The sequence below is a fragment of the Cynocephalus volans genome, chromosome 8, assembly GCF_027409185.1.
Source record: "Cynocephalus volans isolate mCynVol1 chromosome 8, mCynVol1.pri, whole genome shotgun sequence".
NCBI lineage: Eukaryota > Metazoa > Chordata > Mammalia > Dermoptera > Cynocephalidae > Cynocephalus > Cynocephalus volans.
Window position 1 is genome coordinate 60,331,652 of NC_084467.1, and position 27,333 is coordinate 60,358,984.

General features: G+C 34.3%; 1 protein-coding gene across 2 annotated transcripts in view; it reads left to right on the top strand.

The window, feature by feature from the left end:
• LRRC7 (leucine rich repeat containing 7) overlaps positions 1 to 27,333 on the top strand; it is a 422,920-nt gene that overhangs the window by 296,554 nt on the left and 99,033 nt on the right. For both annotated transcript variants that reach the window (XM_063104407.1, XM_063104408.1), the window contains exons 11-16: positions 15,337 to 15,466; positions 16,627 to 16,742; positions 20,307 to 20,376; positions 22,344 to 22,443; positions 24,692 to 24,816; positions 26,854 to 27,102. In XM_063104407.1, the coding sequence (XP_062960477.1) occupies positions 15,337 to 15,466; positions 16,627 to 16,742; positions 20,307 to 20,376; positions 22,344 to 22,443; positions 24,692 to 24,816; positions 26,854 to 27,102 (790 nt within the window). The remainder of the gene's footprint in view (positions 1 to 15,336; positions 15,467 to 16,626; positions 16,743 to 20,306; positions 20,377 to 22,343; positions 22,444 to 24,691; positions 24,817 to 26,853; positions 27,103 to 27,333) is intronic.

The following is a 27,333-nucleotide window of genomic DNA, read 5'->3' on the forward strand; positions in this document are numbered from 1 at the left end:
CACAAGAAGATGGAAAGATATCCCATGCTCTTGGATTGGAAGAATCAATATTGTGAAAATGTCCATACTACCCAAAGTGATATACAGATTCAATGCAATCCCCATCAAAATTCCAATGACATTTTTCTCAGAAATGGAAAAAACTATCCAGACATTTATATGGAATAACAAAAGATCACACATAGCCAAAGCAACTCTGAGCAAAAAAAAAAAAAATAAAGCTGGAGGCATAACACTACCTGACTTATACTACGAAGCTATTATAACCAAAACAGCATGGTACTGGCATAAAAACAGACACACTGATCAATGGAATAGAATAGAGAATCCAGAAATCAACCCACACACCTACAGCCATCTGATCTTTGAAAGCTTCACTTTTTAAAGAGTGCAACAATTTGACAAAATTCAAATTCAAATGTTCAGATTTTAGAGAGTAGTAAATGCCTCAACCGTTTTTGATATTTTAATACCCACACCATACAGTCTGTTTCACTTACATTTACTTCTATTTTCTCCAGTACAGAGCAGAGAGAATTTTACTCTCTTTTGGTACATACGAAAGTAATTGCCTTTATCAATCTGGTGCCTTTTAAAAACTCTTTCTATCTAATTATATATTTAGGTGCTAATCTTTCTTCTTTAGGACAATACTCAGAGGAAACTGAATTCAACTTCATTTATTCCTACTAAGGTCATAATTGATATTTTGCCACTTATATTCAATTTTTTTTTATAAATTAACTACCCTAACTCTTTGAAGACAAATTAAGGAGTTTCAATAACATAAAAATAGACAAGAGAGGCCGGCCCGTGGCTCACTCGGTAGAGTGCGGTGCTGATAGCACCGAGGCTACGGGTTCGGATCCTATATAGGGATGACCGGTTTGCTCACTGGCTGAGTGTGGTGCTGACAACACCAAGCCAAGGGTTGAGATCCCCTTACCGGTCATCTTTTAAAAAAAAAAAAAAAAATAGACAAGAGAAGTTGCTTTCAGTAGGAAGTAGTATCCTGACTTTGGTCATCCTGAGAACTAGCTTTGTCATAGATGGTGATCTTCAGCCAGATGCCAGCCTCTTGATGACTCCAATGTGTAAACTCAGTTTTTTCTGGAGTCTAGTCTTAGCCCACAACCAACATGGAAGTGTGCATGTCTTGAGCTCCTGTCACATGTCAGAATGAGTTTGCACCTCTGCCTTTCACCATCTGTGCCTCTGGCCAGACTTTGCCTCAGGAAGAAGCAGCCCAGAGCTCTAACTGTGTCCTTCCCAGCAGCCCAGCAGCATGCTGACACCTGTCTCTGTACACACCCCCTCAACTAGAGCCAGTCTTAGTTCTTACATTACCATTGGTATTTAGTCATGTCCCTTGCAATCTTCCCAGTAGTTGAATTATACAAGGATACTTCAAAAAATTCACAGAAAAACTGAATTAAAAGATAATACTAATCTTTCCATGAATGTTTTTGTGTACCCTTGTAAATGTGGAGAAAGCTGAACTGTTCAAATACTTTTATAAGCTTTTATACCACTATGTTCAAAAGAAACTGATTTAGAAATATCTGTTGGCTGTCAACAGCTTTTAGTTGCTCGGACAAAAAAAAAAGTCTTATTACAGAAAAGCAGGGTGAGTGCCTGAGAATTAGAGCATCTATGAACCCTGAGAAGGCAGAATAGTGAACCTTCATGTTGAAAGCTGTTCATTCTTATTAAATTCTCTGATGCCACAAAGCCAGAAGAAACGCTTACAATGGATGAGAGAAACGATATTTTAAAGAGCTAGACAGGATGGTGCTGTTGAAAGACCCATAGAATTTAATAGAGATACATAGGGGAGTGGGAAAAAAATCAGTGTTTTGACTGACCATAATCAATATATTAGCCAATATCATAATGGAGCTATCCAGAAAGCCACTGAAGCATTAGTTGTACAGACAGAAGTGTCCACTCAAAATCAATGGGTATTTTATAGCTCAGGTGTTCCCTGTAACTTGACTCTGTTAGTTCTGGACATAATCTATAATGGGATTGACAAGAGATAACCAGCATAATGAGAATGTGGGACTCTAATTCATAGGAGAAAAGGTGAATAAATTTGGAAGGTACATCTTACACAAATTTTTTTTATTTTTTTATTTTTATTTTTATTTTTATTTATTTATTTTTCTTAATTTTATTTTGTCGATATACAATGTGGTTGATTATTGTGGCCCATCACTGAAACCTCCCTCCCTCCTTTCTCTCCCCCCTCCCTCCCAACAATGTCCTTTCTGTTTGCTTGTCGTATCAACTTCAAGGAATTATAGTTGTTATGTCTCCCCCCCCCCCCGGTTTTTGTGTGTGTGTGTGTGTGTGTGTGTGTGTGTGTGTGTGTATGAATTTATTTATTTATTTTTAGCTCCCACCAATAAGTGAGAACATGTGGTATTTCTCTTTCTGTGCCTGACTTGTTTCACTTAATATAATTCTCTCAAGGTCCATCCATGTTGTTGCAAATGGCAGTATTTCATTCGTTTTTATAGCTGAGTAGTATTCCATTGTGTAGATGTACCACATTTTCCGTATCCACTCATCTGATGATGGACATTTGGGCTGGTTCCAACTCTTGGCTATTGTAAAGAGTGCTGCGATGAACATTGGGGAACAGGTATACCTTCGACTTGATGATTTCCATTCCTCTGGGTATATTCCCAGCAGTGGGATAGCTGGGTCATATGGTAGATCTATCTGCAATTGTTTGAGGAACCTCCATACCATTTTCCATAGAGGCTGCACCATTTTGCAGTCCCACAAACAATGTATGAGAGTTCCTTTTTCTCCGCAACCTCGCCAGCATTTATTGTTCAGAGTCTTTTGGATTTTAGCCATCCTAACTGGGGTGAGATGGTATCTCAGAGTAGTTTTGATTTGCATTTCCCGGATGCTGAGTGATGTTGAGCATTTTTTCTTATGTCTGTTGGCCATTTGTAGATCTTCCTTAGAGAAATGCCTACTTAGCTCTTTTGCCCATTTTTGAATTGGGTTGCTTGTTTTTTTCTTGTAAAGTTGTTTGAGTTCCTTGTATATTCTGGATATTAATCCTTTGTGAGATGTATATTTTGCAAATATTTTCTCCCACTCTGTTGGTTGTCTTTTAACTCTGTTAATTGTTTCTACACAAATTTTTTTTTTTTTTAAATCACCTGGATTAAGGATGTAACTAATTGAGGAATAGAGTATCTGAAAGTCTGGGACCGCACCTTAGGACTTCTACTATGCAGCCCAGACCCTGCAGGTACATTATGCTGTCCTCATCATGGGCCCCAGGACCCCAGAAAGCCACTGCCACCCAGTCTAGCTCTGGACTCTCTCTCCACCCCAACAATGGCCTCAGAGTGTGGTAGTATTTTCAGTTCCCACCCAGAACACAAATTTATAGGCTTCTTTGCTTTAGGGCTTTTCTGCTATTTATTAGGGAAATTGCCAGAATATAACCAAAAATAATAATGTTACAAAGTTAAATTTATTATAAAATGTAAAACAAAGTTTTTACATGTCTAATGATAGAGGTCATACAGGTTGAGTATCTCTTATCAAAATGCTTGGGTTTTCAGATATCTCAGATTTTGGAATATTTACATTAAAACAGTTGAGCATCCTTGATCTGATAATCTGAAATTCAAAATGCTCCAGTGAGCATTTCCTTTAAGCATCAGGTTGGCATGATACTTTTGGATTTTGGAGCATTTCAGGTTTCTGGTTTTCAGATTAAGGATGCCTGACCTGTAATAACATCTACCATTCAATAATCCTATCAATTTTATTGTTCACCAGGCTTCAGCCACACTGGGCCTTCTTCTGCATCTCCAATAAGACAGGCTTTTTCCTGTGTCAGTGTTTTCTCACTTATTACTTTTACCTCAGATATTCTTTCTCTGCTCTTTATAAGGCTACTTTGCATCCTCTAGGTCTTTATACTCTTAAACTTCAATGTGCATTCAAATTACCTGGGAATCTTGTTTGAAAGGCAGATTGCGATCCAGTAGGTCTGGAATCTGAGGGGCCTGAGGTTCTGTATTTGTCAGAAGCTTCCACACGATGTCAATGCTGCAGGTTTTCAGACAATACTATGGGTAACAAGGCTATAGGTCTGGATGTAAACATCCCCTACACAGTGAGGGCTTCTTTAAATGCCCTCCCACCAATATGAGCGCCAGCAAATTTTCTTTGTCCCTGTTCCTATTTCACTTCCTTCATGGCACTTTTCAGAATCTTTAATTGTTTATTTTACAAGTCCTCTCATTCTTTTATTCTGTTTCATAAATGTATATACCAGTACCTCAGTGAAGATAGGTTTTATATTGCAGCTCCAAAATTGTATAATATTTCTAAAAATTATGAACACTAAATACAATTGCTGGTAATTTTACATTTCGTCAACTAGAAGGCAGTTTTATTTCATCAAACAACCCATTTTAGCAAGGGAATATCACAGCATAACTTTTATATGTTTCAAAAACAGATTGATCGAGATTTGTTTTTTTCAGGTACTCTACCTTGTAACAGGTCGTTTTAATGGACAGCCATATCTATACAAGGGGCTTAGTATACATTTAATCCTCATTGAAACTGTATGTATTGGACATTATCAACTAATTTTATACATGAGAAAACAGGGGCTAATAGTAGATAAAGGTCACTCAGCTGTTATGTGGCCACACTAGGATTGAAGCTCAAGCCTATCTGAATATTTTCCACTGAATTACATTACTTCTGTTAAGAATTAAAAGTGAATTAAGAAGATGAAGCCCAAAGCCATTTATTTTTATATTTATTAGCATCTATACTAATAGCAGATTTAATGTTATCTAATGTTAATAAATGATGTTAAAATGAAATTATAGATTATCTATGTAATATATTCACAATCCTTCTTTCCCATTAACTAGGTAATTTAGGTTTAATGGTACAGTAATATTTTCCCAACCAAGAATAATTCATGAAGACCAAACTAGAGACAAATGCAGAGAATATTTTTAGAAAATGATGTCAATACTGTTGTTGTAGTTTGATTTCAAACCTTATTACTTCCAGTACTGTCACTTGTACTGCTACATAGTGACCTAAGCACAACTCTTGCAATATTTGCATGTACGTGTATTTTAGCTGTTCTTGACATGCCTATTGTGTGTTTAAATGTTACTCTTGAAATATTTGCAAAGACTTTATTTAAAGGCTTGCAACTCAATGTGTGGTCCCTGGACCAGAAGCATCTACTTCACCTCAGAGCGAGTTACAAAGGCAGGATCTGGGCCCAACCCCACTGAATCAGAACCTACATTTTAGCAAATTCTCCTGATGATTGGTATACACAATGAAGTTTGAGAAGCACTGCTTTAAAGTACTTTATATTTTTTTGCAACTTGTTTTTATATTTAATGTATATAATTATACAGACAAAGCTTCTTTTTTTAAAAAAAAAAAAAAAAAGGTAAGCTCTGGTCTATTTTTTTACTTCATTATTATAAATGCCAGTGATAATGAGTAAATGTGATAACTGTTTCCGTACAGGATCCTCTATTAAAGCACCTCAAGTGATTTATAAAGACAGCTAGAATTGTAGGTAATGAGTTTGTTTCTTTGGAATTTCAGAGATCATTAAGAATTTGTGTTTTGTATCTACTAGCTCTTTTTTGTAACCCAAAGATGTAAAATACTTTCAGGCTATAAATTATTAATTCAGTGTATCTCATGGTACAGTAAAAATGTTGTCATTTTAATACAGGAAGTCTTTGCTTTGCACAGAACCATGTATGAAAAACCAAATTGTGTTTTTCCTGCTGTAGTCTTATATTAGTCCATTTCTGTTGCTTATAACAGAATACCTGAAACTGGGTAATTAATGAAGAAACAAAATTTATTTCTTGAATTTCGGAGGCTGGGAAGTCCAAAGTCCAGGGAACACATCTGGTGAAGGCCTTCTTGTGGGTAGTTACTCTCTTCAGTGTCTAAGTATCACATGCCAAGTAGCCTGAGCAAGAGAGCTAATCTGCTCACTCACTCTCCTTGTAAAGCCATCAGAACCACACCCATAATCGCCCATTAAACCATCAACCCATTACTCTATGAATGGATTAATCTATTCTCTAGGTCAGGGTCCTTGATCCAATCACTTTTTTAAAGGCCCCATTCATCAAATACCATGGATTTCCCACCCTCTTAACACTGTTATAATGAAGATTAAATTTCCAATGCATGAAACTTTGTGGGACACATTTGACCCATAGCAACTTTCTACACTCAACACAAAACACTTCTGGTCACCGAAATGTGCAGTTTTTCCTTCACCAAGCAATTCCCCATTTCTCTGTAGAACCCAACTGGGTGTCCTACAATTAAATTCTGACACATTTGCCTGGGTGAGAATCAGATCCCACAGGTTAAGGGCTCAGTCCCACAAGACTGCCCCCCACTTCAGATGACAGTCACAAGTCTGAGCCACTAGTACTTCTGATGGACCACCTGTAAATTGGGGGTTCCCATGACTCCCACCTCAGATTTGATCATGTGTTAGAATGGCTCACAACAAAACATGGAAACACCTGCATTAACCAGTTTCTTATAAAGAATATTATAAAGAACACAGATGACCAGCCAGGTAAAGAGGTACATAGAGAAAGTTATGTGGAAAGGGACTTGGAGCTTCCATGCCTTCTCTAGGCACACCATCTTCCCAGCACCTCCATGTGTTTGGCAACCCAGAAGCTCTCTCAACCTTCTTCTTTTGGGGTTTTATGGAGGTTTCATTACACGAGCATGATTGATTACATCACTGGCCATTGGTGATCAACTCAACTTTCATCCCCTCTCCCCTCCACAGAGGTCAGGGTGGGGATGGGACTGAAAGTTCCAACCTTTTTTTTTTTTTTTGTGACTGGTAAGGGGATCGCAACCCTTGGCTTGGTGTTGTCGCACTGCGCTCAGCCAGTGAGTGCACCGGCCATCCCTATATAGGATCCGAACCCGTGGCAGTAGCGCCGCTGCGCTCCCAAGCGCTGCACTCTCCAGAGTGCGCCACGGGCCAGCCCAAAGTTCCAACCTTCTAATCACACCATTGGTTCCCCTGGCAACCAGCCCCCATCCTGAGACTATCCAAGAGCCACCAGCTTTTAGTCATCTCATTATCATACAAAAAAAATCACTTTAGAGCTCTGTGCCAGGAAATTGACAAAGAGCAAATATATATTTCTTATTATAAATCACAATATCACAGGGACTGTAAAAATTAAACCATGCAGAACAGTCTTAATAATCAATTGGAAAAATTATGATTATCCTTACAAAAGGTCTTTAAAACTTTTTTTGTCAAAACATTAGTATTACTGTAGGTTACAAATGTATAGGGACATGAAAAAATAGTAAAACTAATATTTATGTAGTACCCTGTAAATTTAAACATTAGGAACATTCAGAATTGAAGTATTTTCTTTTTTTATAAAACATTTATCAAGATTAGTTTGAATAGCACTGGCCTTGTTTTCATAATGTAAGTTGTGATACAGAGTGAACATCTTTTCTATGCATGGGTGAATTGTTATCCTCCTTTTTAAGTTTGGAGCAGCTCCAAAATTTTATCCTTTTTGCTTTCAGTATTATGAAATATTTCTGAGAGTTCCTTTAATGTGAAATTTATTGCCAGCGTCATTACTTCTGGGACATCTTTATCCTTTTCATCAGTCACTTTCCTCATTTATGCAGATAAGTTTGCTTTCACCAAGTTCCTCTGGCAGATTTTCAAGAGTCTTTAATAGTAGCAGTGTCAACATTCCCACAGACAGCTATTTCTTCTTTAACTCCATTTACGTTCAGCTCAAAACCTGCAAAGTTATTTGCACAGTGTGCTTGAAGTTTCTGCTATGGTGCATGCATATTACTTGCTATTACTTTCTGCCATGATACTTGAGTATTTTCGGTTGCGTGTTTCAAGTCGTATTTCATCTAGAACTCAGGTAAAGAAACTGCATGATTGCCAGTTGTAGGATGAATAACCTAGTCAAAAGTCTGTATAAGATAATAGGCTTTAAAAGTTGAAATAACTCTTTGGTCCATTGGCTGCATTAATGAAGTTGTCAATGATAAAAACAAATTTTCAGATTTTCATTTAAATCCCTGAGAGTATTAGGGTGACCAAGAGTAGTAGTGCTTTAACAGTTAAATTATTTTGCCTATAGTATCTGTCTACTGCTGGAAGACATGGAGGCAACACAACTACATGATTTACTATTTGTGTGTGCACTGAATAGCAGATGTGCAGTGACGATCATTGACAGACTTTGAAGGAAGTGATGTGACTAGTCACTGATCATGGTGTGCACCTGTCATTCACATTGTGATTCATGAACTGGAGAAACTGTGATTAGTTATGCAGTTACAGTTAAGATACAGAGGTAACTGAAACTTGAACCATGTTGTCAAGAGACTAGTATTATTTAATAAAACGTGATAACTGAAATTGGTGCACATTGGAACTGTACTAAGTGAGGACTCCCTTACGGTGACCAAGACTAATTTCAAAACATGTTTTTATAAAAGAAATAAAAAATGAGAAATCAGAAGTATGTATTTTTAATGATTTAAATACCTTCGCTGACTTCTATTTCTGAACACACATCTGAAATTTTTATTTTAAAAAAATCCTTAGTAATTTGATGACCTCTTGCTGAATACATGACCCCAATTTATTGACAAAAACGTCTTTTATGCAATTCTACAATGTTAATTAAGTGCATTATATGTGTAAAACACAGTGCTTGGCTTTTTCTTTTTTTTTAAAGATATTCTGTTGCCCCTGCAAATGCAAATGCATACACACAGAGCCACACAGTCATACACATCTGGAATTGCAACAACATAACCACTCCCCACCTGTGGGGGCCTCAAAGGATTTAGAAACAAATTTAACCAGGTTCTTTAATAATAAGAGAAAAAATTTACTGAGCATGTATTTTATGACAGGTACTATACTAAGTTCTTTACTGACAACACTACACGAAATACTCAGAGCAACTGCATGAGGTGGGAATTATTGTCCTCATTGTAAATATAAAGAAACTGAGGCTTAGAGAGAAGTTATGCAACTTGTCTCTGTAAAAGGAAAATTTTTCACTTAAGCAGCACTTACTTAAGAGCTATTTATTATTCAAAGTTGAATGCTGTGTTTCACCACAACTGGTTTTAACCAGCTGAACTTCTCAAGGTCAGAGTCAAACTGCTCCTAATTGCATTAGGGTTTTTCCTTACCCATGGGCAATGGTAGTTGATTTCCCTAACTGTTCATAGACGTGTGAACTCATTCCACTCTCTCTATAACGCACATTTTTGGTCCTTAGCAAGCATAATCATCGTGACCCACTATTACCACCCCACTTTTGCCACTGACTTTCCCCCCCTCAGCATTTCTCAGTGAATTTCTTCTCTGGCGTGTTCCTTTGCATGGCAGGTAAACAAAATCAGCTTTGTTTTCTGAGCTGTGTTGGTCTTTGTTTTATTTGTTGATACCCAAGATAATACATCCAGTAAGTGACAGATCTGAGATACAGATCCGTTCTGACTGACTTCTTCCCTTGTGCTTAATTTCTGTGTTCATTTGTTCACTAAATAGTGGAAGCAAATTGCATTCAAGCCAGCTAGTTCTAATATGTAAAAAAGGAAGCTGAATCTTCAACCTTACTCCAACCAACCCTAATTCATTCTTCCCTTTACAATGGCAGAGTACCCTTGGAGATTCCTTCCTATTACAGTAATAATAATAATTTAAATGGTAGTAACAGTGTAATAATGTTAACAACAACATTAACCGCAACTTAAATATAGCTAGTGCCTCCTCCATACCAGGCCCTTTATTTCCCAGCTATCTAAAACCAGGCATTGAAGTGTCTTGCTTCCTTGTGATGACTTCAATGTACATTCATACAATTCATTTCTGTAGATCTGGGGTAAAGCTGGCTAGGTATGGAGTGGTGGGGATTGTTACAAATTGGAGAGAAACTGAAGAACTGTGTTTATTTAAATGCAGCAGCTATTACTCTGTTTCCGTTCTTTGTCATGGAAGAATACAGGCCCACTATTGCCAGATCTTCCTCTTCTGCGAAAGGCACCAAAAATCTGGGTCATTATGTAAAATCTACCACTTTTTATAATACTGCATAAACCAAACAAAACACATCTGCAGGCTGAAATGAGCCCTGTCCATTGTCTTGGCTGCAGATGCACAGGCTAAGAGGCAGAATAGTACAGTGGGGCCATACTATCTGCATTTAAGTCCCAGCTTTGCTACTTGTGTGGCCTTGAGCAATTTACTTCGACTCTTTAAGCCTCACTTGCCTCATCTGTAAAACAGGTTTAAAAATAATAGATATCTTAGAGAGTTGTAATAAGGAAGAGATTAGGTTTTTTTAAGTCTCTAAAATGCTTAGTAAGATACCTAACATTTCATCAGTGTTTTTGTTTTTATTGTTTTTTCCCCTATTCTCCCTTCCTTGGGCCTGTCCACCACAACCTCCTACTCAATGCCAGTTATGCCCACTCATTCAAAGGATATACACTCTGAACATCTGGCTATAAACAGCATATATGTTATGAACAAACAAACAAAAACCCCTTCTGTCATTTTCTTTTCTTTTTTTTATTTTACTTTATAAATATACAATTGAGTTGATTTTCCTGTCCCTTTACCAATTCCTCCTTTCCACCCTTTTTCTCCCCCCAATTAATATCGTATCTGTCCACTTGTCTTAACAAGTTCAAGAAATTGTGATTGGTGTGTCTTCCTCCCCGCTCCATCCCACTTTATTTGTTTGCATATTTATTTATTTATTTATTTTTAGCTCTCACAAATAAGTGAAAACATGCAGTATTTCTCTTTCTGTGCTTGGCTTATTTCACTTAATGTAATTTTCTCTAAGTCCATCCATGTTGCTGTGAATGGAAGTATTTTGGTTTTTTGGGTTTTTTTAATAGCAGAGTAGTATTTTAAAGCAGAGTAGTATTTTTATAGCAGAGTAGTATTCCATTGTGTAGATATACCACATATTCCTTATCCACTCCTCCAATGATGGACATTTGGGCTGGTTCCAACTCTTGGCTATTGTAAATAGTGTTGCAATAAACATGGGGGTACAGGTATCCCTTCCACATGATGATTTCCATTCCTCTGGGTATATACCAGCAATGGAATAGCTGGGTCACATGGTTGATCTATCTGTAGTTGTTTGAGGAACCTCCATACCATTTTCCATAAAGGCTGTACCATTTTGCAGTCCTACCAACAGTGAAGGAGGGTTCCTTTTTCTCCACAACCTTGCCAACATTTATCATTCTCAGTCTTTTAAATATGAGCCATCCTAACTGGAGTGAGATGGTATCTCAAAGTGGTTTTGATTTGCATTTCCCAAATGCTGAGTGATGTTGAGCATTTCTTCATGTGTCTATTGGCCATTTGTATATCTTCCTTTGAGAAATGCCTATTCAGTTCCTTTGCCTGTTTTTTAACTGGGTTATTTGATTTTTGCTGTTAAGTTGTTTGAGTTCCTTGTATATTCTGGATATTAATCCTTTTTCAGATGTGTACTTTGTAAATATTTTCTCCCACTCTGTTGGTTGTCTTTTTGTTCTGTTAATTTTTTCTTTTGCTGTGCGGAAGCTTTTTAGTTTGATATAATCACATTTGTTTCTTTTTCTTTTGGTTGCCTGTGCTTTTGGGGTCATATTCATGAGGTCTGTACCCAATCCTACTTCCTGGAGTGTTTTCCCTATGTTTTCTTTAAGGACATATATTTAATTCTTTAATCTATTTTGAGTTGATTTTAGTATATGGTGAGAGGTATGGGTCTAGTTTCATTCTCCTACATATGAATATCCAGTTTCCCAGCACCATTTGCTGAAGAGGCAATCTCTTCCCCAGGGTGTAGACTTGGTGACTTTGTCAAAGATCAGATGACTATAGGTGTATTTGTTTGATTTCTGGATTCACTATTCTATTCCATTGGTTTGTGTGTCTATTTTTATGCCAGTACAATGCTGTTTTGTTTACTATAGCTTTGTAGTATAGTTTAAAGCCAGGTAGTGTTATGCCTCCAGCTTTATTTTTTTTGCTCATGATTGCTTTGGCTATTTGTGGTCTCTTCTCATTCCATATGAATGTTAGGATTGTTTTTTCCATTTTTGAGAAAAGTGTAATTGAATTTTGATGGGGATTGCATTGAATCTGTAGATCACTTTGGGTAGTATGGACATTTTCACAACATTAATTCTTCCAATCCAAGAGTATGGGATATCTTTCCATCTTCTTGTGTCCTCTTTAGTTTCTCTCAACAGTGGTTTGTATTTCTCTTCATGGAGATTTTTCACATCCTTGGTTAAGTTTATTCCTTGGTATTTTTTGTTTGTATGGTGACTATTGTAAATGGGCTAGCTTTCTTGATTTCTTTTTCTGCATGTTCATTGTTGGAGTATAGAAATGCTACTGATTTTTGTGTGTTGATTTTGTATCCTGCAACATTGCTGAAATCATTTATCAACTCTAAGAGTTTTTTTGTAGTCTTTAGGCTGTTCTATATATAGGATCATATCATCTGCAAAGAGGGACAGTTTGACTTCATCTTTTCCAATCTGGATGCCCTTTATTTCCTTCTCTTCACTGATTGCTCTGTCTAGTACTTCCAACACTATGTTGTATAGGAGTACCGAAAGTGGGTATCCTTGTCTTGTTCCTATTCTTAAGGGAAAAGTTTTCACTTTCCCCCATTCAGGATTATATTGACAGTGGGTTTGTCATATATGGCTTTAATTGTGTTGAGATACTTTCCTTCTGTACCCAATTTATAGAGAATCTTCATCACAAACAAATGTTGAATTTTATCAAATGCTTTCTCAACATCAATAGAGATGATCATATGGGTTTTGTCTTTGATTTTATTAATGTGGTGTATTACATTTATTGATTTACATTTGTTGAACCAACCTTGCATCCCTGGGATGAATCCCACTTGATCATGGTGTATAATTTTATGTATATGTTGCTGTATTCTATTAGGCAGTATTTTATTGAGGATTTTTGCATCTATATTCATCAAGGATATTGGCTTGTACTTTTCTATTTTTGTGGTATCTTTGTCTGGTCTTGGTATCAGGGTGATGTTTGCCTCATAGAATGAGTTTGGGAGAATGGCCTCTGTTTCAAGTTTTTGGAATAGTTTGAAGAGAATTGGTGTTAATTCACAAGTTTGGTAGAATTCTACAGTGAAGCCATCCAGTCCTGGGCTTTTCTTTGATGGGAGACTGCTGATAACAGCTTCAATCTCTTTGATTGTTATTGGTCTGTTAAGATTTTCTGTCTTCTTCGCTCAGTCTTGGTAATTCGTGTGTATCTAGAAATTTATCCATTTCTTCCAGATTTTCAAATTTTTGGCATATAGTTTGTAATAGTCTCTAATGATTTCTTGTATTTCTGAGATATCAGTTATAATATCACCTTTTTCATTTCTAATTTTTATTTGTGTCTTCTCTCTTCTTTTTTTATTTAGCCTTGCTAATGGTTTGTTAATTTTATTTATCTTTTCAAAAAATCAACTTTTTGTTTCATTGATCTTTTTTATCATTTTTTGGTTTTCTGTTTCATTTAGTTCTGCTCTGATCTTAATTATTTCTTTCCATCTACTACCTTTGGTTTTTGATTGTTTTGTTTCTCTAGTTCTTTAAGGTGAAGAGTTTGGTTGTTTACTTGTCATCTTTCCATCCTTCTGAAGTAAGCATTTAATGCAATAAATTTCCCCCTTAGTACACTTTTGCAGTATCCCACAAGTTTTGGTATGATGTGTCATTATTTTCATTAGTTTCAAGGAATTTTTGATTTCCTGTTTAATTTCTTCTTGGACCCATATGTCATTAAGTAGAATGTTGTTTAATTTCCATGTGTTTGTATATTTTCCAGAGTATCATTTATTATTGATTTCTAATTTTAATCCATCTTGGTCTGAAAAAAGACATAGAATAATTCCAATTTTTTAAAATTTGTTGAGACTTGATTTGTGACCTAACATGGTCTATCCTGGAGAATGTTCCATGTGCTGATGAGAAGAATGAATATTCTGATGTTGTTGGATGAAATGTTCTGTAGATATCTGCCAAGTCCAATTGGTCTAAAGTGTTGTTTAGATCTTGTTTTTCTCTATTGATTTTTTGCCTAGATGATCTGTCCAATGTTGAGAATGGGGTGTTCAGATCCCCTGCTATTATGGTATTAAGGTCTGTCTCTTTCTTTAGGTCTAATAGTGTTTGCTTTATAAATCTGGCTGTTCCAATGTTGGGTGCATATATATTTATGATTGTTATGTCTTCTTGATGGATAGATCCTTTTATCATTATATAGTAGTCTTCTTTATCTCTCTCTTTGTTTTTGGTTTAAAGTCTATCTTATCTGATATAAGAATAGCCTACTGGTTAAACTCTCTGTTGTGCTTTTTATTTTGTTGAATCAATCCTTCAGCTCCATAAGCTCTGCTACATTCTTTTTCAGGGCATTAATTTCTTTGTACATTTCTTCTTTCATGTCCTGTATACTTTTTCTCATTTTGTTCTGTTGTCTTACTGAGTCTTCTTGTATCTCATTAAGTTTCCTTAGTATTGTTGCTTGAAATTAGTTGTCGGTCATTTCAAGGACTTCCTGTTCTATAGGATGTAGAACTTGAGAGTTATTATATTCCTTTGGTGGTGTCCTACTTTCTTGGTTTTTCATATTTCTGGTATTCTCTGTTGGTGCTTAGTCATTATGGCAGAGGGTTTCATGGTCCACTCATTCCATCCTTGCGTCTGGCCTGGGTCCCATAGGGGCTGCCAATTCAGCACTGATGCCTCAGGGCCTGGGGGTCAGCGGGTCAGCCTCTTTGGGGGATGGGAACACAGCTGGAATGGGTCCTGCGGTGCAGTGGCTGTCCTGCCAGTTCCACGCTGCCACCTTGGAGCCTGGGGGTCAGCAGGTTAGTCTCTTGGTGGTGCAGGGACTCACCCGGGCTGGGTCCTAAAGCATGTTGGCCGTCCTGCTGCTTTGGCACTGCTCCCTTCTGTCATTTTCAAAGCCTAAATGACAGGTGAAATTAAAAAGGTAAAAAATAAACTATATTTTATGAACTTATTTGATGGCATTGAACCATTTGACTGAACTGATAAAATTATTTTTATATAATATACAGTAACAAGACAAATAACTTTTCTTTGGTGAATTTGTATATGTGGCTTTTTCAAAAAAATTTTTGCCTTCTAACCTTTTAAAATGTCTAACTAATGTATTTACCTTTTCAGTTTATCTTTATTAGAAGAATTTGACTGTAGCTGTAATGAACTGGAGTCACTACCTTCTACTATTGGCTACCTTCATAGTCTTCGTACATTAGCAGTTGACGAGAATTTCCTTCCAGAATTACCCAGAGAAGTGAGGAATAAACTTGTCTCCTATTAAATAATATTCAGTTAAATCTGTTCTGGAATAAAATCTTAATAATTGCAATAGCAGTGTAGATTAGTGAGCTGAGCTGTGAATGCATATAAGAATTATCTACATGTATATTTGTTAATTGTTCTATTTTAAGTGACAAGTGAGAGGTTCTTATATCTGACCCAGAAAATGCATTTGACTTAAACACTGCATGTAAATTGGGTGGGGACACGGGGTATAAAAGCAATTTCTGGTAATTTGTATCTCATGAATATTCATAATAATGAAAAATTAATAAACACTGCATGCAAAGAAAAGTAATAAAATATTGTAAGTTAATCAGTGCTAAGGAATACAATTTTAAATCATTTAATTTATGTATTCATAAATTAAAGAACAGTTATAAGTAACATTTTGGGGTAATTACATTTCCATTTCTAAAGCAAACTTTTTATAGTGTAAATATGTCTTTTAAGGTTTCATGCTATGTTGTAATATTAACTTCAGTATCTACCAAGAGATCTGTTCATTTTAATCTCAAAATATAATTTACTAATGTCAAGAAAAAAGTGTGAAGTATGCTTTCAAATTAACATTTTCTTCTAAACACTTTCATAATGATGGAAGAATAATCATTATATCATTATTGCACAGCCAAAAGAGATGAATAAAAATGACAGATACCACTGTAATGTGAAGTAAAACTAACTTTTCCAAGGAAATGTCAACAATATTTCATTTTTTGAATATGTATGGTCTTCGCAGATATATTAATACTCTCTTTGACAGACAAAACAATGTGATTTAAACACAGATATATCAATACTCACTTTGATAGACAAAACAATGTGATTTATGAAAACAATGATGTTAACAAGTATTTTAGTAATAAAATTATGAAGAAAATTCTTCATTTTAATATATAAAAGAATATTAAGTATATATTGTCTTAATATCTAAAAGAATATATATAATATATACATATTTTATTTTAAATATTTTTTAAAGAGCAAGATAATAAAAAATCAATCCATACACATATTAAGAGAAAGTTAAAATTGATAATGAAATCTGTAAGTTAAATTGTTTTATAAATTCAAAAATTAATATAAAAATAGTGCTAAACTGTGATTCTTATTTTCTTTTGTTACCTATAGATTGGAAGTTGTAAGAATGTAACAGTTATGTCTCTACGCTCCAATAAATTGGAATTTCTTCCTGAAGAGATTGGACAAATGCAGAAACTAAGAGTCTTAAATTTGAGCGACAACAGGTATTTTTGCAACAGATCACAATCACATATTAATTCACAGATAATAGTTTTTCTGGACTATAATTTTGAAAATATTTTCTGTCTTATGAAGTATAGGCAAATATCCATGCTTTATTTAGAAAATGGCACAAACTAAGTTATTTTTTAAACCAAGTATTTCTATATTTTATTATTTGATAATATTAAAATTATATATTATCTGTTAAATTATATAAATATAAATCACCCAGCTTTATATAACAAAACCCTCTCATATGCAGAAAGCATAATAAGATGAAGATATGGAAAATAATTGTAATAAAAATATTAAATATATTAATAAAAATATGTGCATATGTATGTACACATATGTGTTTTCATGTATATATTTCTGTCTCCAGCAAGTTAACTGGTCAATGTGAATATTTTCAACTCCACCAGAGAGCTTGTAAGAATATTGCCAGTAAGCTAATACTCAAAAATCATAAGGTTTGCACATTATGGTAGGACAACAAAATGACTACTTAATCATGTTCAGAACAGGGCGAACAAGGAAAGGATAAGTTCTCTTCTTGTAATGAAGGAGTTATATTGGTGGATGGGTAAAAGAAAAAGTGAAACTCCTCAATTTATCTTTGTATCCATCTTCTCTGTAAAAGATAATTATCTTCAAACAGGAAAAAAATAAATAAATATTGACTTGTGATAACTGCTAAGCAGGTAATGTGATTAAACAATAGAATGTATAAACTCTATATTTTCAACTGGTTTCAATCAGACGAGTGATAGTATGAGGAACTGAGAGAGATTGCAGTGGAACTCTCGAAGATGAGCTGTTATGGAATCATGAAGAATGCTCAGATTCTGGGAGTTTCAAGATAAGCACAGGAATCCTCTTTTGTTTGTTAGTTTATTTAAGAAAAATGTGAATTTCATAAACTATTCTCTTAATAGTTCAAATATATTCCCACATAAGATAATAACATAATCCAAGGTTTGGGTTTTATTTATAAAATCAGGGTGACAAGGAAGCACCAAGGCTTTGTGCATCAAGAGTAAGTCATGTCAAACCAACCTCATTTCCTCTTCTGACTAGGTTACCAAACTGGAAAATGAAGGGAATGCATTCAGTGTTGTGTCTGACTTTCAGGAAGACATTTTTTAAATCTTTAATTATAGTCTTATAAATAAGATTAAGAAATATGGTCATGGAAATACCATAAGAAGGTGGATTCCTGTTGAATTCAATTAGTTTCCAGTGGAATCATTATAGTCAACCTGGATAGAGGGTTTCATGAGTTCTCTTAAATTCTTAGTTTGCTTAAATTTTATTCATTAATAATATGCACAATTATACAGAAAATATGCTTATCAAATATTACAAATTACCCATTTTAGGAGTTCTGTTAATACTTTGGAGTTATTTATTCAACAAATATAGCAAACTTGAGTTCCTACCATGGGCCAGACAACATTGCTAGAGGTTAGGGCAAAATATATGAGTAAGACATGGAGGAGCTCACCATATCAGAAGTTTAAAATACTTCATCAGGCCAGAAATACAAGTTTATGTTATTTCATTGTACAATGACGGGGACATAGTATGTAGCCAAATTAATATTTTTAAATTAATGAATCAATCAATAAATCAACCAGAGGTAAAAATCAATACTCAGCTAAAGCCGAGACCAAAGTTGAACATGACCATCAGAGAGCTACAAGATTAAATAAGTAATGTTTTCCAAAAGTAATGCTTATTACAATTTCATACTTAAGATATAATAGATTTTTGAAGTTTGACATTATAATTAGGAACTATGACTCCTTTGCTCTGTCAGCTGAAAGATCGCTCCTGTGATCAATGTGCTGCATATCTGTGATACTAAATAGACACTCACTTTCAACAGAGGTCACTGGCAGAAGGAAAAAGGAGGCTACCTTCTCCTTCTCTTGCAGCTTCATTCTTTTCTTCATACTCTACATTTATGATTAGATTTATGATGATTTATCATGGATGTAGTTATACATGATTCTAGAGTGTTTTCCCTCATGTAATTTTGATGCAGCAGAATTGACATTCTGCTTTTAATTTATCCCCACATGATGTGAAAAATGCCCTCAATAAGACCTTACTTTGTGATTCCTGGCTTCAGTGAATTTAAATAACTATAAATTAGAAACAGCTTTTGTGGGTAATTTGGTTTAAAGTTATGAATGTTAGTATAATAAATAATTCTATAGAAAAAGAATTGTGATATAATTTAATATCTGTTATTCTTCTTTGTATTCCTTTTATGTTTTACAAATATTTATTAGCTCAGAAAGGTTATTGTATACTTCCTAAAGTTATCTAGCTAATGCACACTGTCAATATGTTTGTATTGGCTCTTTTCTTATTTATTAAATTATTTTAAAGTGCTTAACTGCTTTCATACATGAAATTAACTACTTCAACGATACTTATTAATTATTGTGTATTTTCTACTTCATTATCAAAATACGTTTATCCCTCAATTGACTGATAAAATTCCAACATCTTAAAGACTTAAGGAAATTGTCATTCCAAGTTATATCTAAAATGTTTATCTGTATTCAAAAGTAAACATGCAGAAATAAAGAATAAATCTCATAGGTATGCCTTGTTTCTACTCCTCATTTTGATGACTAGCTAGGATGGTAACCTCTGTGATCAGAATTTATTGATCATACACAATTATCAGACAGTATATTGAATATCAGACAAAATATTGAAGTAGGCATTTGGCAATTTGGCCCTCCAAAGGCTGAAGCCAAAGCTAAATATTTAATTTTTATTGAATACTAAGCCTGATGCCAAACTTCACGTATATCAAAAGTGCTGTTTTTAAAGATTGTCTCTTTGAATATCTACTAAACAATGTATGAAGGGTGAAAGAACAAAAGGGCACACTTTCTGGAGGTCAGCATAACCTTAGGAGCTGTAAATTCCTTCCACAGTAGGACAGACATGACCCCTTGTCCTCATGGAGGCTACAGTTCTGTGGGAATATCACACAGTAAATAAATAATCACAAAAATAAATATGTAACTGAAAACTGCAATATATTCCATGAAGGATACTTCAAGGTGCTTTGAGACCGAAGGAAAGTAATTTAGATAAGTCAGGAAAAGCCTCTTTGAGAAAATGGCACATAAACTGAGAGCTCAAGGATATGTGGGATTTAGTCAAGGGAAGCATGGAGAAAGAATATTCCAGACAGAGAGAAGAAAGTGGTTTAACCTTGTAGAAGGATGATAGACAGCCAGTGGTGCTAATGAGACCAAGTCAGCAAAAGAGTAGCAGAAGTTTCTGTAGGGCTTTTTAGGGGCTAGACCTACTAAGATCTGACAAAGCATGTTAACAGTTTTTGATTCTATCAGGATACAGAGGAAGGCATCTGAAGGGTGTAAATAAGAGATTTTAATTTTTTAAAGACTGTTCATGCTGATCAATGGAGAAAGGACTGGAAAGAAGAATCAACAAATTAGAATATTTAAATAACTTTTCTTAGAAATGAACTTTACCCATCCTTACCCATGCTATTAGAATTTTCTTGTTTTTTGCAGATTGAAGAATTTACCATTCTCATTTACCAAACTTAAAGAGCTTGCAGCTTTGTGGCTTTCTGATAATCAGGTACAAACTTTTATTACCTGATTTATTTTGTTTATTAATATGAACTATAATTGAAACTTCGAATTACTAACTTATCATCAGTAGATACCTTTAACAATCACTATGAAATATAGATTCTTATTCTCTGGAGGAGAGATTTTTGTAAAGGTAGCATGCAAACGTTGCTGTACACAAAACAGTACTATAATCCCCACCCTCTTTAAATACTTCTATATAACATCTACTTCATTCTCAGAGATCTAATACACAAAGTGACCATTTTTTTTAACTTTTTAGCTCTAGGTTCTTTAGGTTAATGAAAATAGATTATAATTGACTCAGTAATTGAGTGTTAATGAATAATTTTATTACCTGGAAAATAACAAGGAACAATTGAAGACGTCTGATTTGCCACCAGAAGAACTGATGATGGACAATTTTGATATAATTTATTAATCTTTCTTTTCCTTGTGTTACCAAAATGTCAAACACCTATTCAAAAATATGAATGACCAAATTAAAACAATCCATCTTGAATTTGGTCTATCATTATATTCTGTACATAAAAATAGTATTACTGGTAAATGAATTGTTCATACTTCTAGCTATTGGGCTACTTTGGGAAAAGTTAAAAATAAACTCTATACAGTGGGGAATGTAAATGTAAGAATAATGTTTGTTCCCATCGTCATTATAGCATTTGCTTTCATCAACTGAGTAAAAAATTAGATTGTCATTCACATCTAAATCTTATCAGTAACTATAGATTTTTCAAAGCATCAGTATACCATTATAAGTAAGTCATTTCTGGAATGATTTGTGAACTATGCTAATGAAACAATCTATTAATATCATGATTTATTATTCTTGTGGGAGAATGAACAGAACAGTGACTGCATCATTTAACTTTTATTTAGAACACTGTTTTAATGTATTTCTGATTCCATTTCATGAGACAAGCTGGTATCCCAAATCCCCTTTGTGCTTCACTCCTATTAATAAATGTCATAAAATAAGCAGATTTTCAACACATTAGATAATGTGATCATTTCCAATATATTTCTGGCATATGATATCAGAGTTCTAAAAAATTCTACAGGGAATGAAATTCTACCATTTGCAGCAAATTGGATGAATTTAGAGAAAATAATGTTAAGTGAAATAAGCTAGGTACCAAAAGAGAAATACTGCATGTACTCACTCATGAGTGGGAGCTGAAAAAAATAAAAATAAATTAAAAAGAAACAAACAAAAAAGAATGATACAACAATCAATAATTCATTGAACTCTCAAAAGGATAGAATAGAACTGTAGACAGCTGAGGTGGGAAAGGAGGAGTGGGAGGGGAGATTAGGGAGAAATTGGTAAAGAGTCACAAAAGATGTTCACACTGTGTAATGATAATTTTTTTTAAAAGAAGGAAAAATAAATAAAAATTATTCAAAATAGTATTTCCAAAATCAAATTAATAATAGAGAATAAAATATGGCCATAGATAAATATATTGTGATATTTCAGATACAGATAAAGTTATATATCTCTTAAAAATAAATGAATGCTTATGTTTTAGCCTAAATAAATTCGTAGATGATCTTGCATAATGTGAATCTTTCTAGGACAACAGTTCATGAAAATGAATAAGCATATAGAACCACGCCAAAAGCTTACTTAGTGAAAACATTTAACAGATTTTGATCTCTTCAAGATTAAAACTGACATTGCTCAGTTGAATAGGTTTTGGTAAATCTTGTAAAACAGTGTACTAAAGAAGAAAACCTCATTGTGAAAACTTTAGAAATTGAAAATATTCCTCAACAATAGTCTGATTTTACGTAATACTTTCTTAGTCCTTTTCTTTTTTTCCTCATTTTTCCCTCTATTGTTCATTTATCTCTGTGAGGCCAGACTGTTAACCATTATCTTATATAAAATAAATATTCTTCATATTTGCAATTTTTTAACCTAATTTATATGCTCTTTGTTTCCAGTCTAAAGCCCTTATCCCTTTACAAACTGAAGCCCATCCAGAAACAAAGCAAAGAGTATTGACTAACTACATGTTTCCCCAGCAACCTCGTGGTGATGAAGGTAATTTGTCAGTACAAATTTTTTCTATACCTATAATGATTATGGGTAAAAGGACTAATTTTATTATGATGTCTGGCCAGGAGTACTGGCTCATGGCAAGCCTGTAATTACATGACACACATGTCTCATTTGGGGGCTTACTCTAATCATGAGTCTTATCTTTTATGCTATAATATTTTAAGTAAAATTCCAAAAACAAAACTCTTTCTCTTTATATCCTACATGAAAATAATGTTGACTTTTAGGAGCAACTTCTTCTCTTGGTGGATGACAAGACCCAGGACTAGTTAACCAAATGTGGGGCCAAGCTAATTGAAACAAGCTAAGGGCAGTCCAATACTAAGGAAGATTCAATGAGCTGGTTTATTTCCTGTTTACTTATTGCATGAACAGAATTCAAACATTTAGTTCAGTAATACCAGGCCCTAGATTATTTCATGTTATGCATCAACCTATCATAAAGAGATGACTTGCAAATAATAACCGTTCTCTCTATTTTAAGTTGTTTCCCTAAACAGTGTCATCAACTACAATAGGAACACTTTTAAAAAACCTAAATCTTTTTCAATAATTAAATCTTGTATTCTATGAAGACATCATTTATAAAAATTTTAAAAGAGGTTTGTCCTTTACTATTTGAAACTTAGCATAGGCTCTTTAGCCCAAGCCAGCACAGGTTAATATGCACATTTTCTACAGTTGTAGAGTAACAATAATGCTTGAAAGAGTAAACCCACTTTAATCTACCCATGGATTAAATTCACCCTATGCATTGGAATGAGACCAACCAATTTATAAAAGAAACCACTTGTTTATTTTCAGGGGTAATTAGAATATATGGCTTTAGTCTTTGACTTCCAGATGTAAATGAATCATTTTGGGATATTTACATTCAAATTTCGACTTACAGAAATAGGAAAAGGAACGATTATTTTGATATATATTTTTCAGACTTTAGTAAAATTGATCTTTTGAATTTATAAGAGAAAAACCACCACGTTTACATATCATATAAGAAAAGTCTTAAGGATTATGTTTTATTCATGCAGATTTACTTATATTTTCTTATTAATATCCCTAGATTATCAAAATATTTCATTTCAAAAAGATGTAGGGACAAATGAAAAGTGTCATTTGAGATCCAGTCTCAGATTAAATCCCTAATTTGTCCCAGGGTGAGAGATAGATTTAGTTAGGTAAGGTGTAGTATTAAGAAATTAACCTAGTTGGGTGTTTTCTTTTCCTTTGAGGAAAGAAAAGTTGGGAATTGAAAAGTTTTCTTAAACTTCAAGCAAGTCAGTCTTTGGTTTTTCAGGCACGAGTATAATAAATGATTTTCATAATCCCTTGCAGCAAACAAAGGAATATATAATAAAGGCCATCCTTTGGAAAACAATTAGCTTAAACTAAGTACTTTTATTGCTTTTTCATGTGATCTTCACAATAATGTTTCAAAGAAGATATTGCCATTAGCCTATTAATTTACATTTAATTGATGTAAAGATTTATAAGCCATTTTCCCTGTTGTTTTGAGATACAGAAATGTTAAAGACTAAGTTTTCCACATGTTCTCTATCCGAAAAACAATCTCCCCTCCATTGCCCCAACACACAGTCTAAATTTTTTTACAAGTTGCAATCTTAAGTACGTTATTGCAAAAATCAATGTTACATAATATCTTTAATAAAAGAAGTCATGATAGAGGTTAGTGGTTGCAAAACCGGGCTCTGCAATCACATGGACAGGAAATAGATCCTGCATTACCCACAGAGAAGCGGTATGACTTTGAACAAGTCTTTTAAAACTCAGCTACAGTTTTCTCATTAGGAAAATAAGGATGATAATACTGCCACTGTGCTGTTGTGAGGATTAAAAGTGATAATGTTTAAAGTGCTTAGTCCAGCTGTATATATTATTACTGTTATCCAATGGAGAGCACATTCTCTACACCAAAAAACTTCCCAATCCCAATATGTAATTAATGAATACTTTAGGAAAGCTGAATTTAAGATGTAAAAGGCCATGTAATAAATATCAAGGGAATTTTATTCCTTCTTTTCTCTTTCTTTTCTTCTTTCTTTCTGCCTTTCTTTCTTTTTTCCTTCTTCCTCTTCCTTTCCTTTTCCTTTTATTTTTTATTTTTGTGTTTGTTTATAGTACCTATCACCAATTTTTTGCATAGTGTATTGAGCCCTGTTAATAACACTCTATGTAAAAAAAGCAATAATACTTTGGAATCTAACTGTAGATTTCCAGTCAGACAGTGACAGCTTTAACCCTACACTGTGGGAAGAACAGAGACAACAACGCATGACTGTTGCCTTTGAATTTGAAGAAAAAAAAGAAGACGACGAAAATGCTGGGAAAGTTAAGGTGACCATTTTAGCTTTCATTTCTTCTTTCTCCTTACTCCTTTTTTCCCCCATTGTTATTATTCAAATAGATTTTGGAACAAATGGAGTAACCTCTGCTAGAAGGTCAGATACATCTTCAGGTCTCACAGTGGTACCTTTTATTACAGCAGCAGGCTGGTCATTCTGGAAGTAGTGGTGTGCTTCAGAAAGAGACTAATGTCCCAATTTTGACTGGACAAATTTGATATGCCACCTCATCCTTCAGAATAACAATATGAGAGAGATTCAAGCTGAGAGAAATTAAAAAAAAAAATCTGGGTAATGGACTTTACCTAAGCATCTTATTTCATCTTTGACACACTGCAATGGTTTTCTTTTCATCACTGACCAAGGCATCATACAGATTGTATGAAGCCAAAATACACATTTATGGAAGTGCCAACTGATTAACATGTTACATTGGCATTAAAATCTCTGAACAGTGCTATGTCTCTGGGGTATCTGAGAAGAATATATGACTTCCCTTAAATATGAGGGAGGACAGGCTGTAAAGGAGGTAAGTACCTAATGGCAGGTGATGTTCCTTAGGGAAAATAAATTTGATTTTTCACCTCAAAGCATATTATTTAAAAAAAAATCTATGTCAAGTAAAAAGGTTGAATTTTAAAATCTGTATTTTCATATTATTTAAAATATCAAATATCATCAGAATTGATTTAGATTTTATCATCAGATGTTCATGTTATTGTATGGCAACAACTTGAATCTCTCATTAATTTTTTATAATATTATTTATGCACTTTTTTCATCACAGTACTAACAGCTCTCACTCTTAGTGACTAACTACCTAAATAATTGTGTATACATCCTATTAATAAATCTAGATTGCTATATGTTCTTTTCTGTCCCCTCCTTCTCACATTTTCTAAACGGTTTTTCTTAAACCAACATGCTATAAAACCTTACTAGTATTTGACAGTAAGGTAACTGAACACCTGCTGACAAGGCCTACCTATATTCACTATGGAGAACCCTAAATGGATTCCCAAATCCAAAATGACAATTTCATTAAGGATTTGGGTATTAAAAAAATGTTTCTAGATGGTTGGTTAGTGCTATCTAACAACCAAAGAGACATTTTTTTAACTTGTGAATTCCTGGAAAAAATAATGCTAAACTAAAAACAAACAAACAAAGCTTTAGATCATTTCAGTTCTTTTAATGATTTCATGTGTTAAATCCAGAATCAATGGATGATGCATTCTATACTGGACGTCTGATGCATTTTTATATTTCATTGAGTTGCCAAAAACTACATGCTTCTTCCTGAAAATCTATATTCAAAGACTTCAAGAAGAAAAGAGTGCATTTAATATATTCTAGTATATTCATGTGCCAATGAAAACATAAAATATACAAATACAAAGTTATTTAGAAGCCCTGTTTGTGTAGTATATGATCAAATTTGTTTATAATCAGAGTAGGTTCATTATACTTTAGAGGGTTTTTTTTCTATGTTTATTTATATTTGGTTTATTTATATACTGGTGAAACAAAGTATACTTCCAAAATCTCAAACTACATGGCTTTGACTAATTTGAAATTCCCAATGCCATTGTCTATTGGACAAATTAGAGCACAAACTTCTAAATAAATCATCACGGAAATATAATAAATAAAATATATTGAAATCTTACACTAAATTAATCACACTTTTCTGGTTCATTACATGTACATTAAATTTAGCACCATTTTACATTTAATTTACATGAATAGAAAGGAACGATTGCAACTGTCAAATGGACTAGAGTATAATGCCCTACTTATAGTATGTATAGGGTAGTATGAATGATTCATTATATGAATTGTCACCCTTTAGCTTCATAAGATATTGATACTGCTTTATTACATGGATTTAAAACTAATTTTATGATGGTTGTTTTAAATGCATTACCAAGAGTGAAAGAAAAAAATTGAGAATAGAAAAATGATAAAGTGAAAGTATTGCTACAGTGCTCCTCTTTCTCCCAGAAAATGGAGATTCCTTCTCCCACAGGATCTCTCCTGCCAAGCCCCCTGGGAAAGGGGCCAGCGTGGGATTACTCTCCAACCTGCCAGACTGTCTGGCGATTGCTGCACACCATGGGCCAGGTGTGATCAGCAGATCCAAGATATGCCCGTCCCCCAGAATGACCCACAGCTGGCATGGGGTTGTATAAGTGGCCTCCAGCAAGAAAGGAGCATGTGTACTCCATTGCCAGTGGCAGCACAGTCCACCACTCTTCCCTCTCTAAGTGGCAGACAGGTAGGCCTAGGTGTTTGGGGTAGGCGAACCCCCCCATGTAGAAGCAACCTTGGAACAGTGGTTAATGGGGTATGTTTTGCATGATTTGGGGTAAGAAATGTTGATCACATAGAAACCTTCAAATTGCCAATGTTGGATCCCAATTTAATTTTTTGATTATATATTGACATTGGCAATGGGGTGGGGCAGATTAAATCAGAGGGGAGGGAGCATCATGTGAGGTGCCTATTG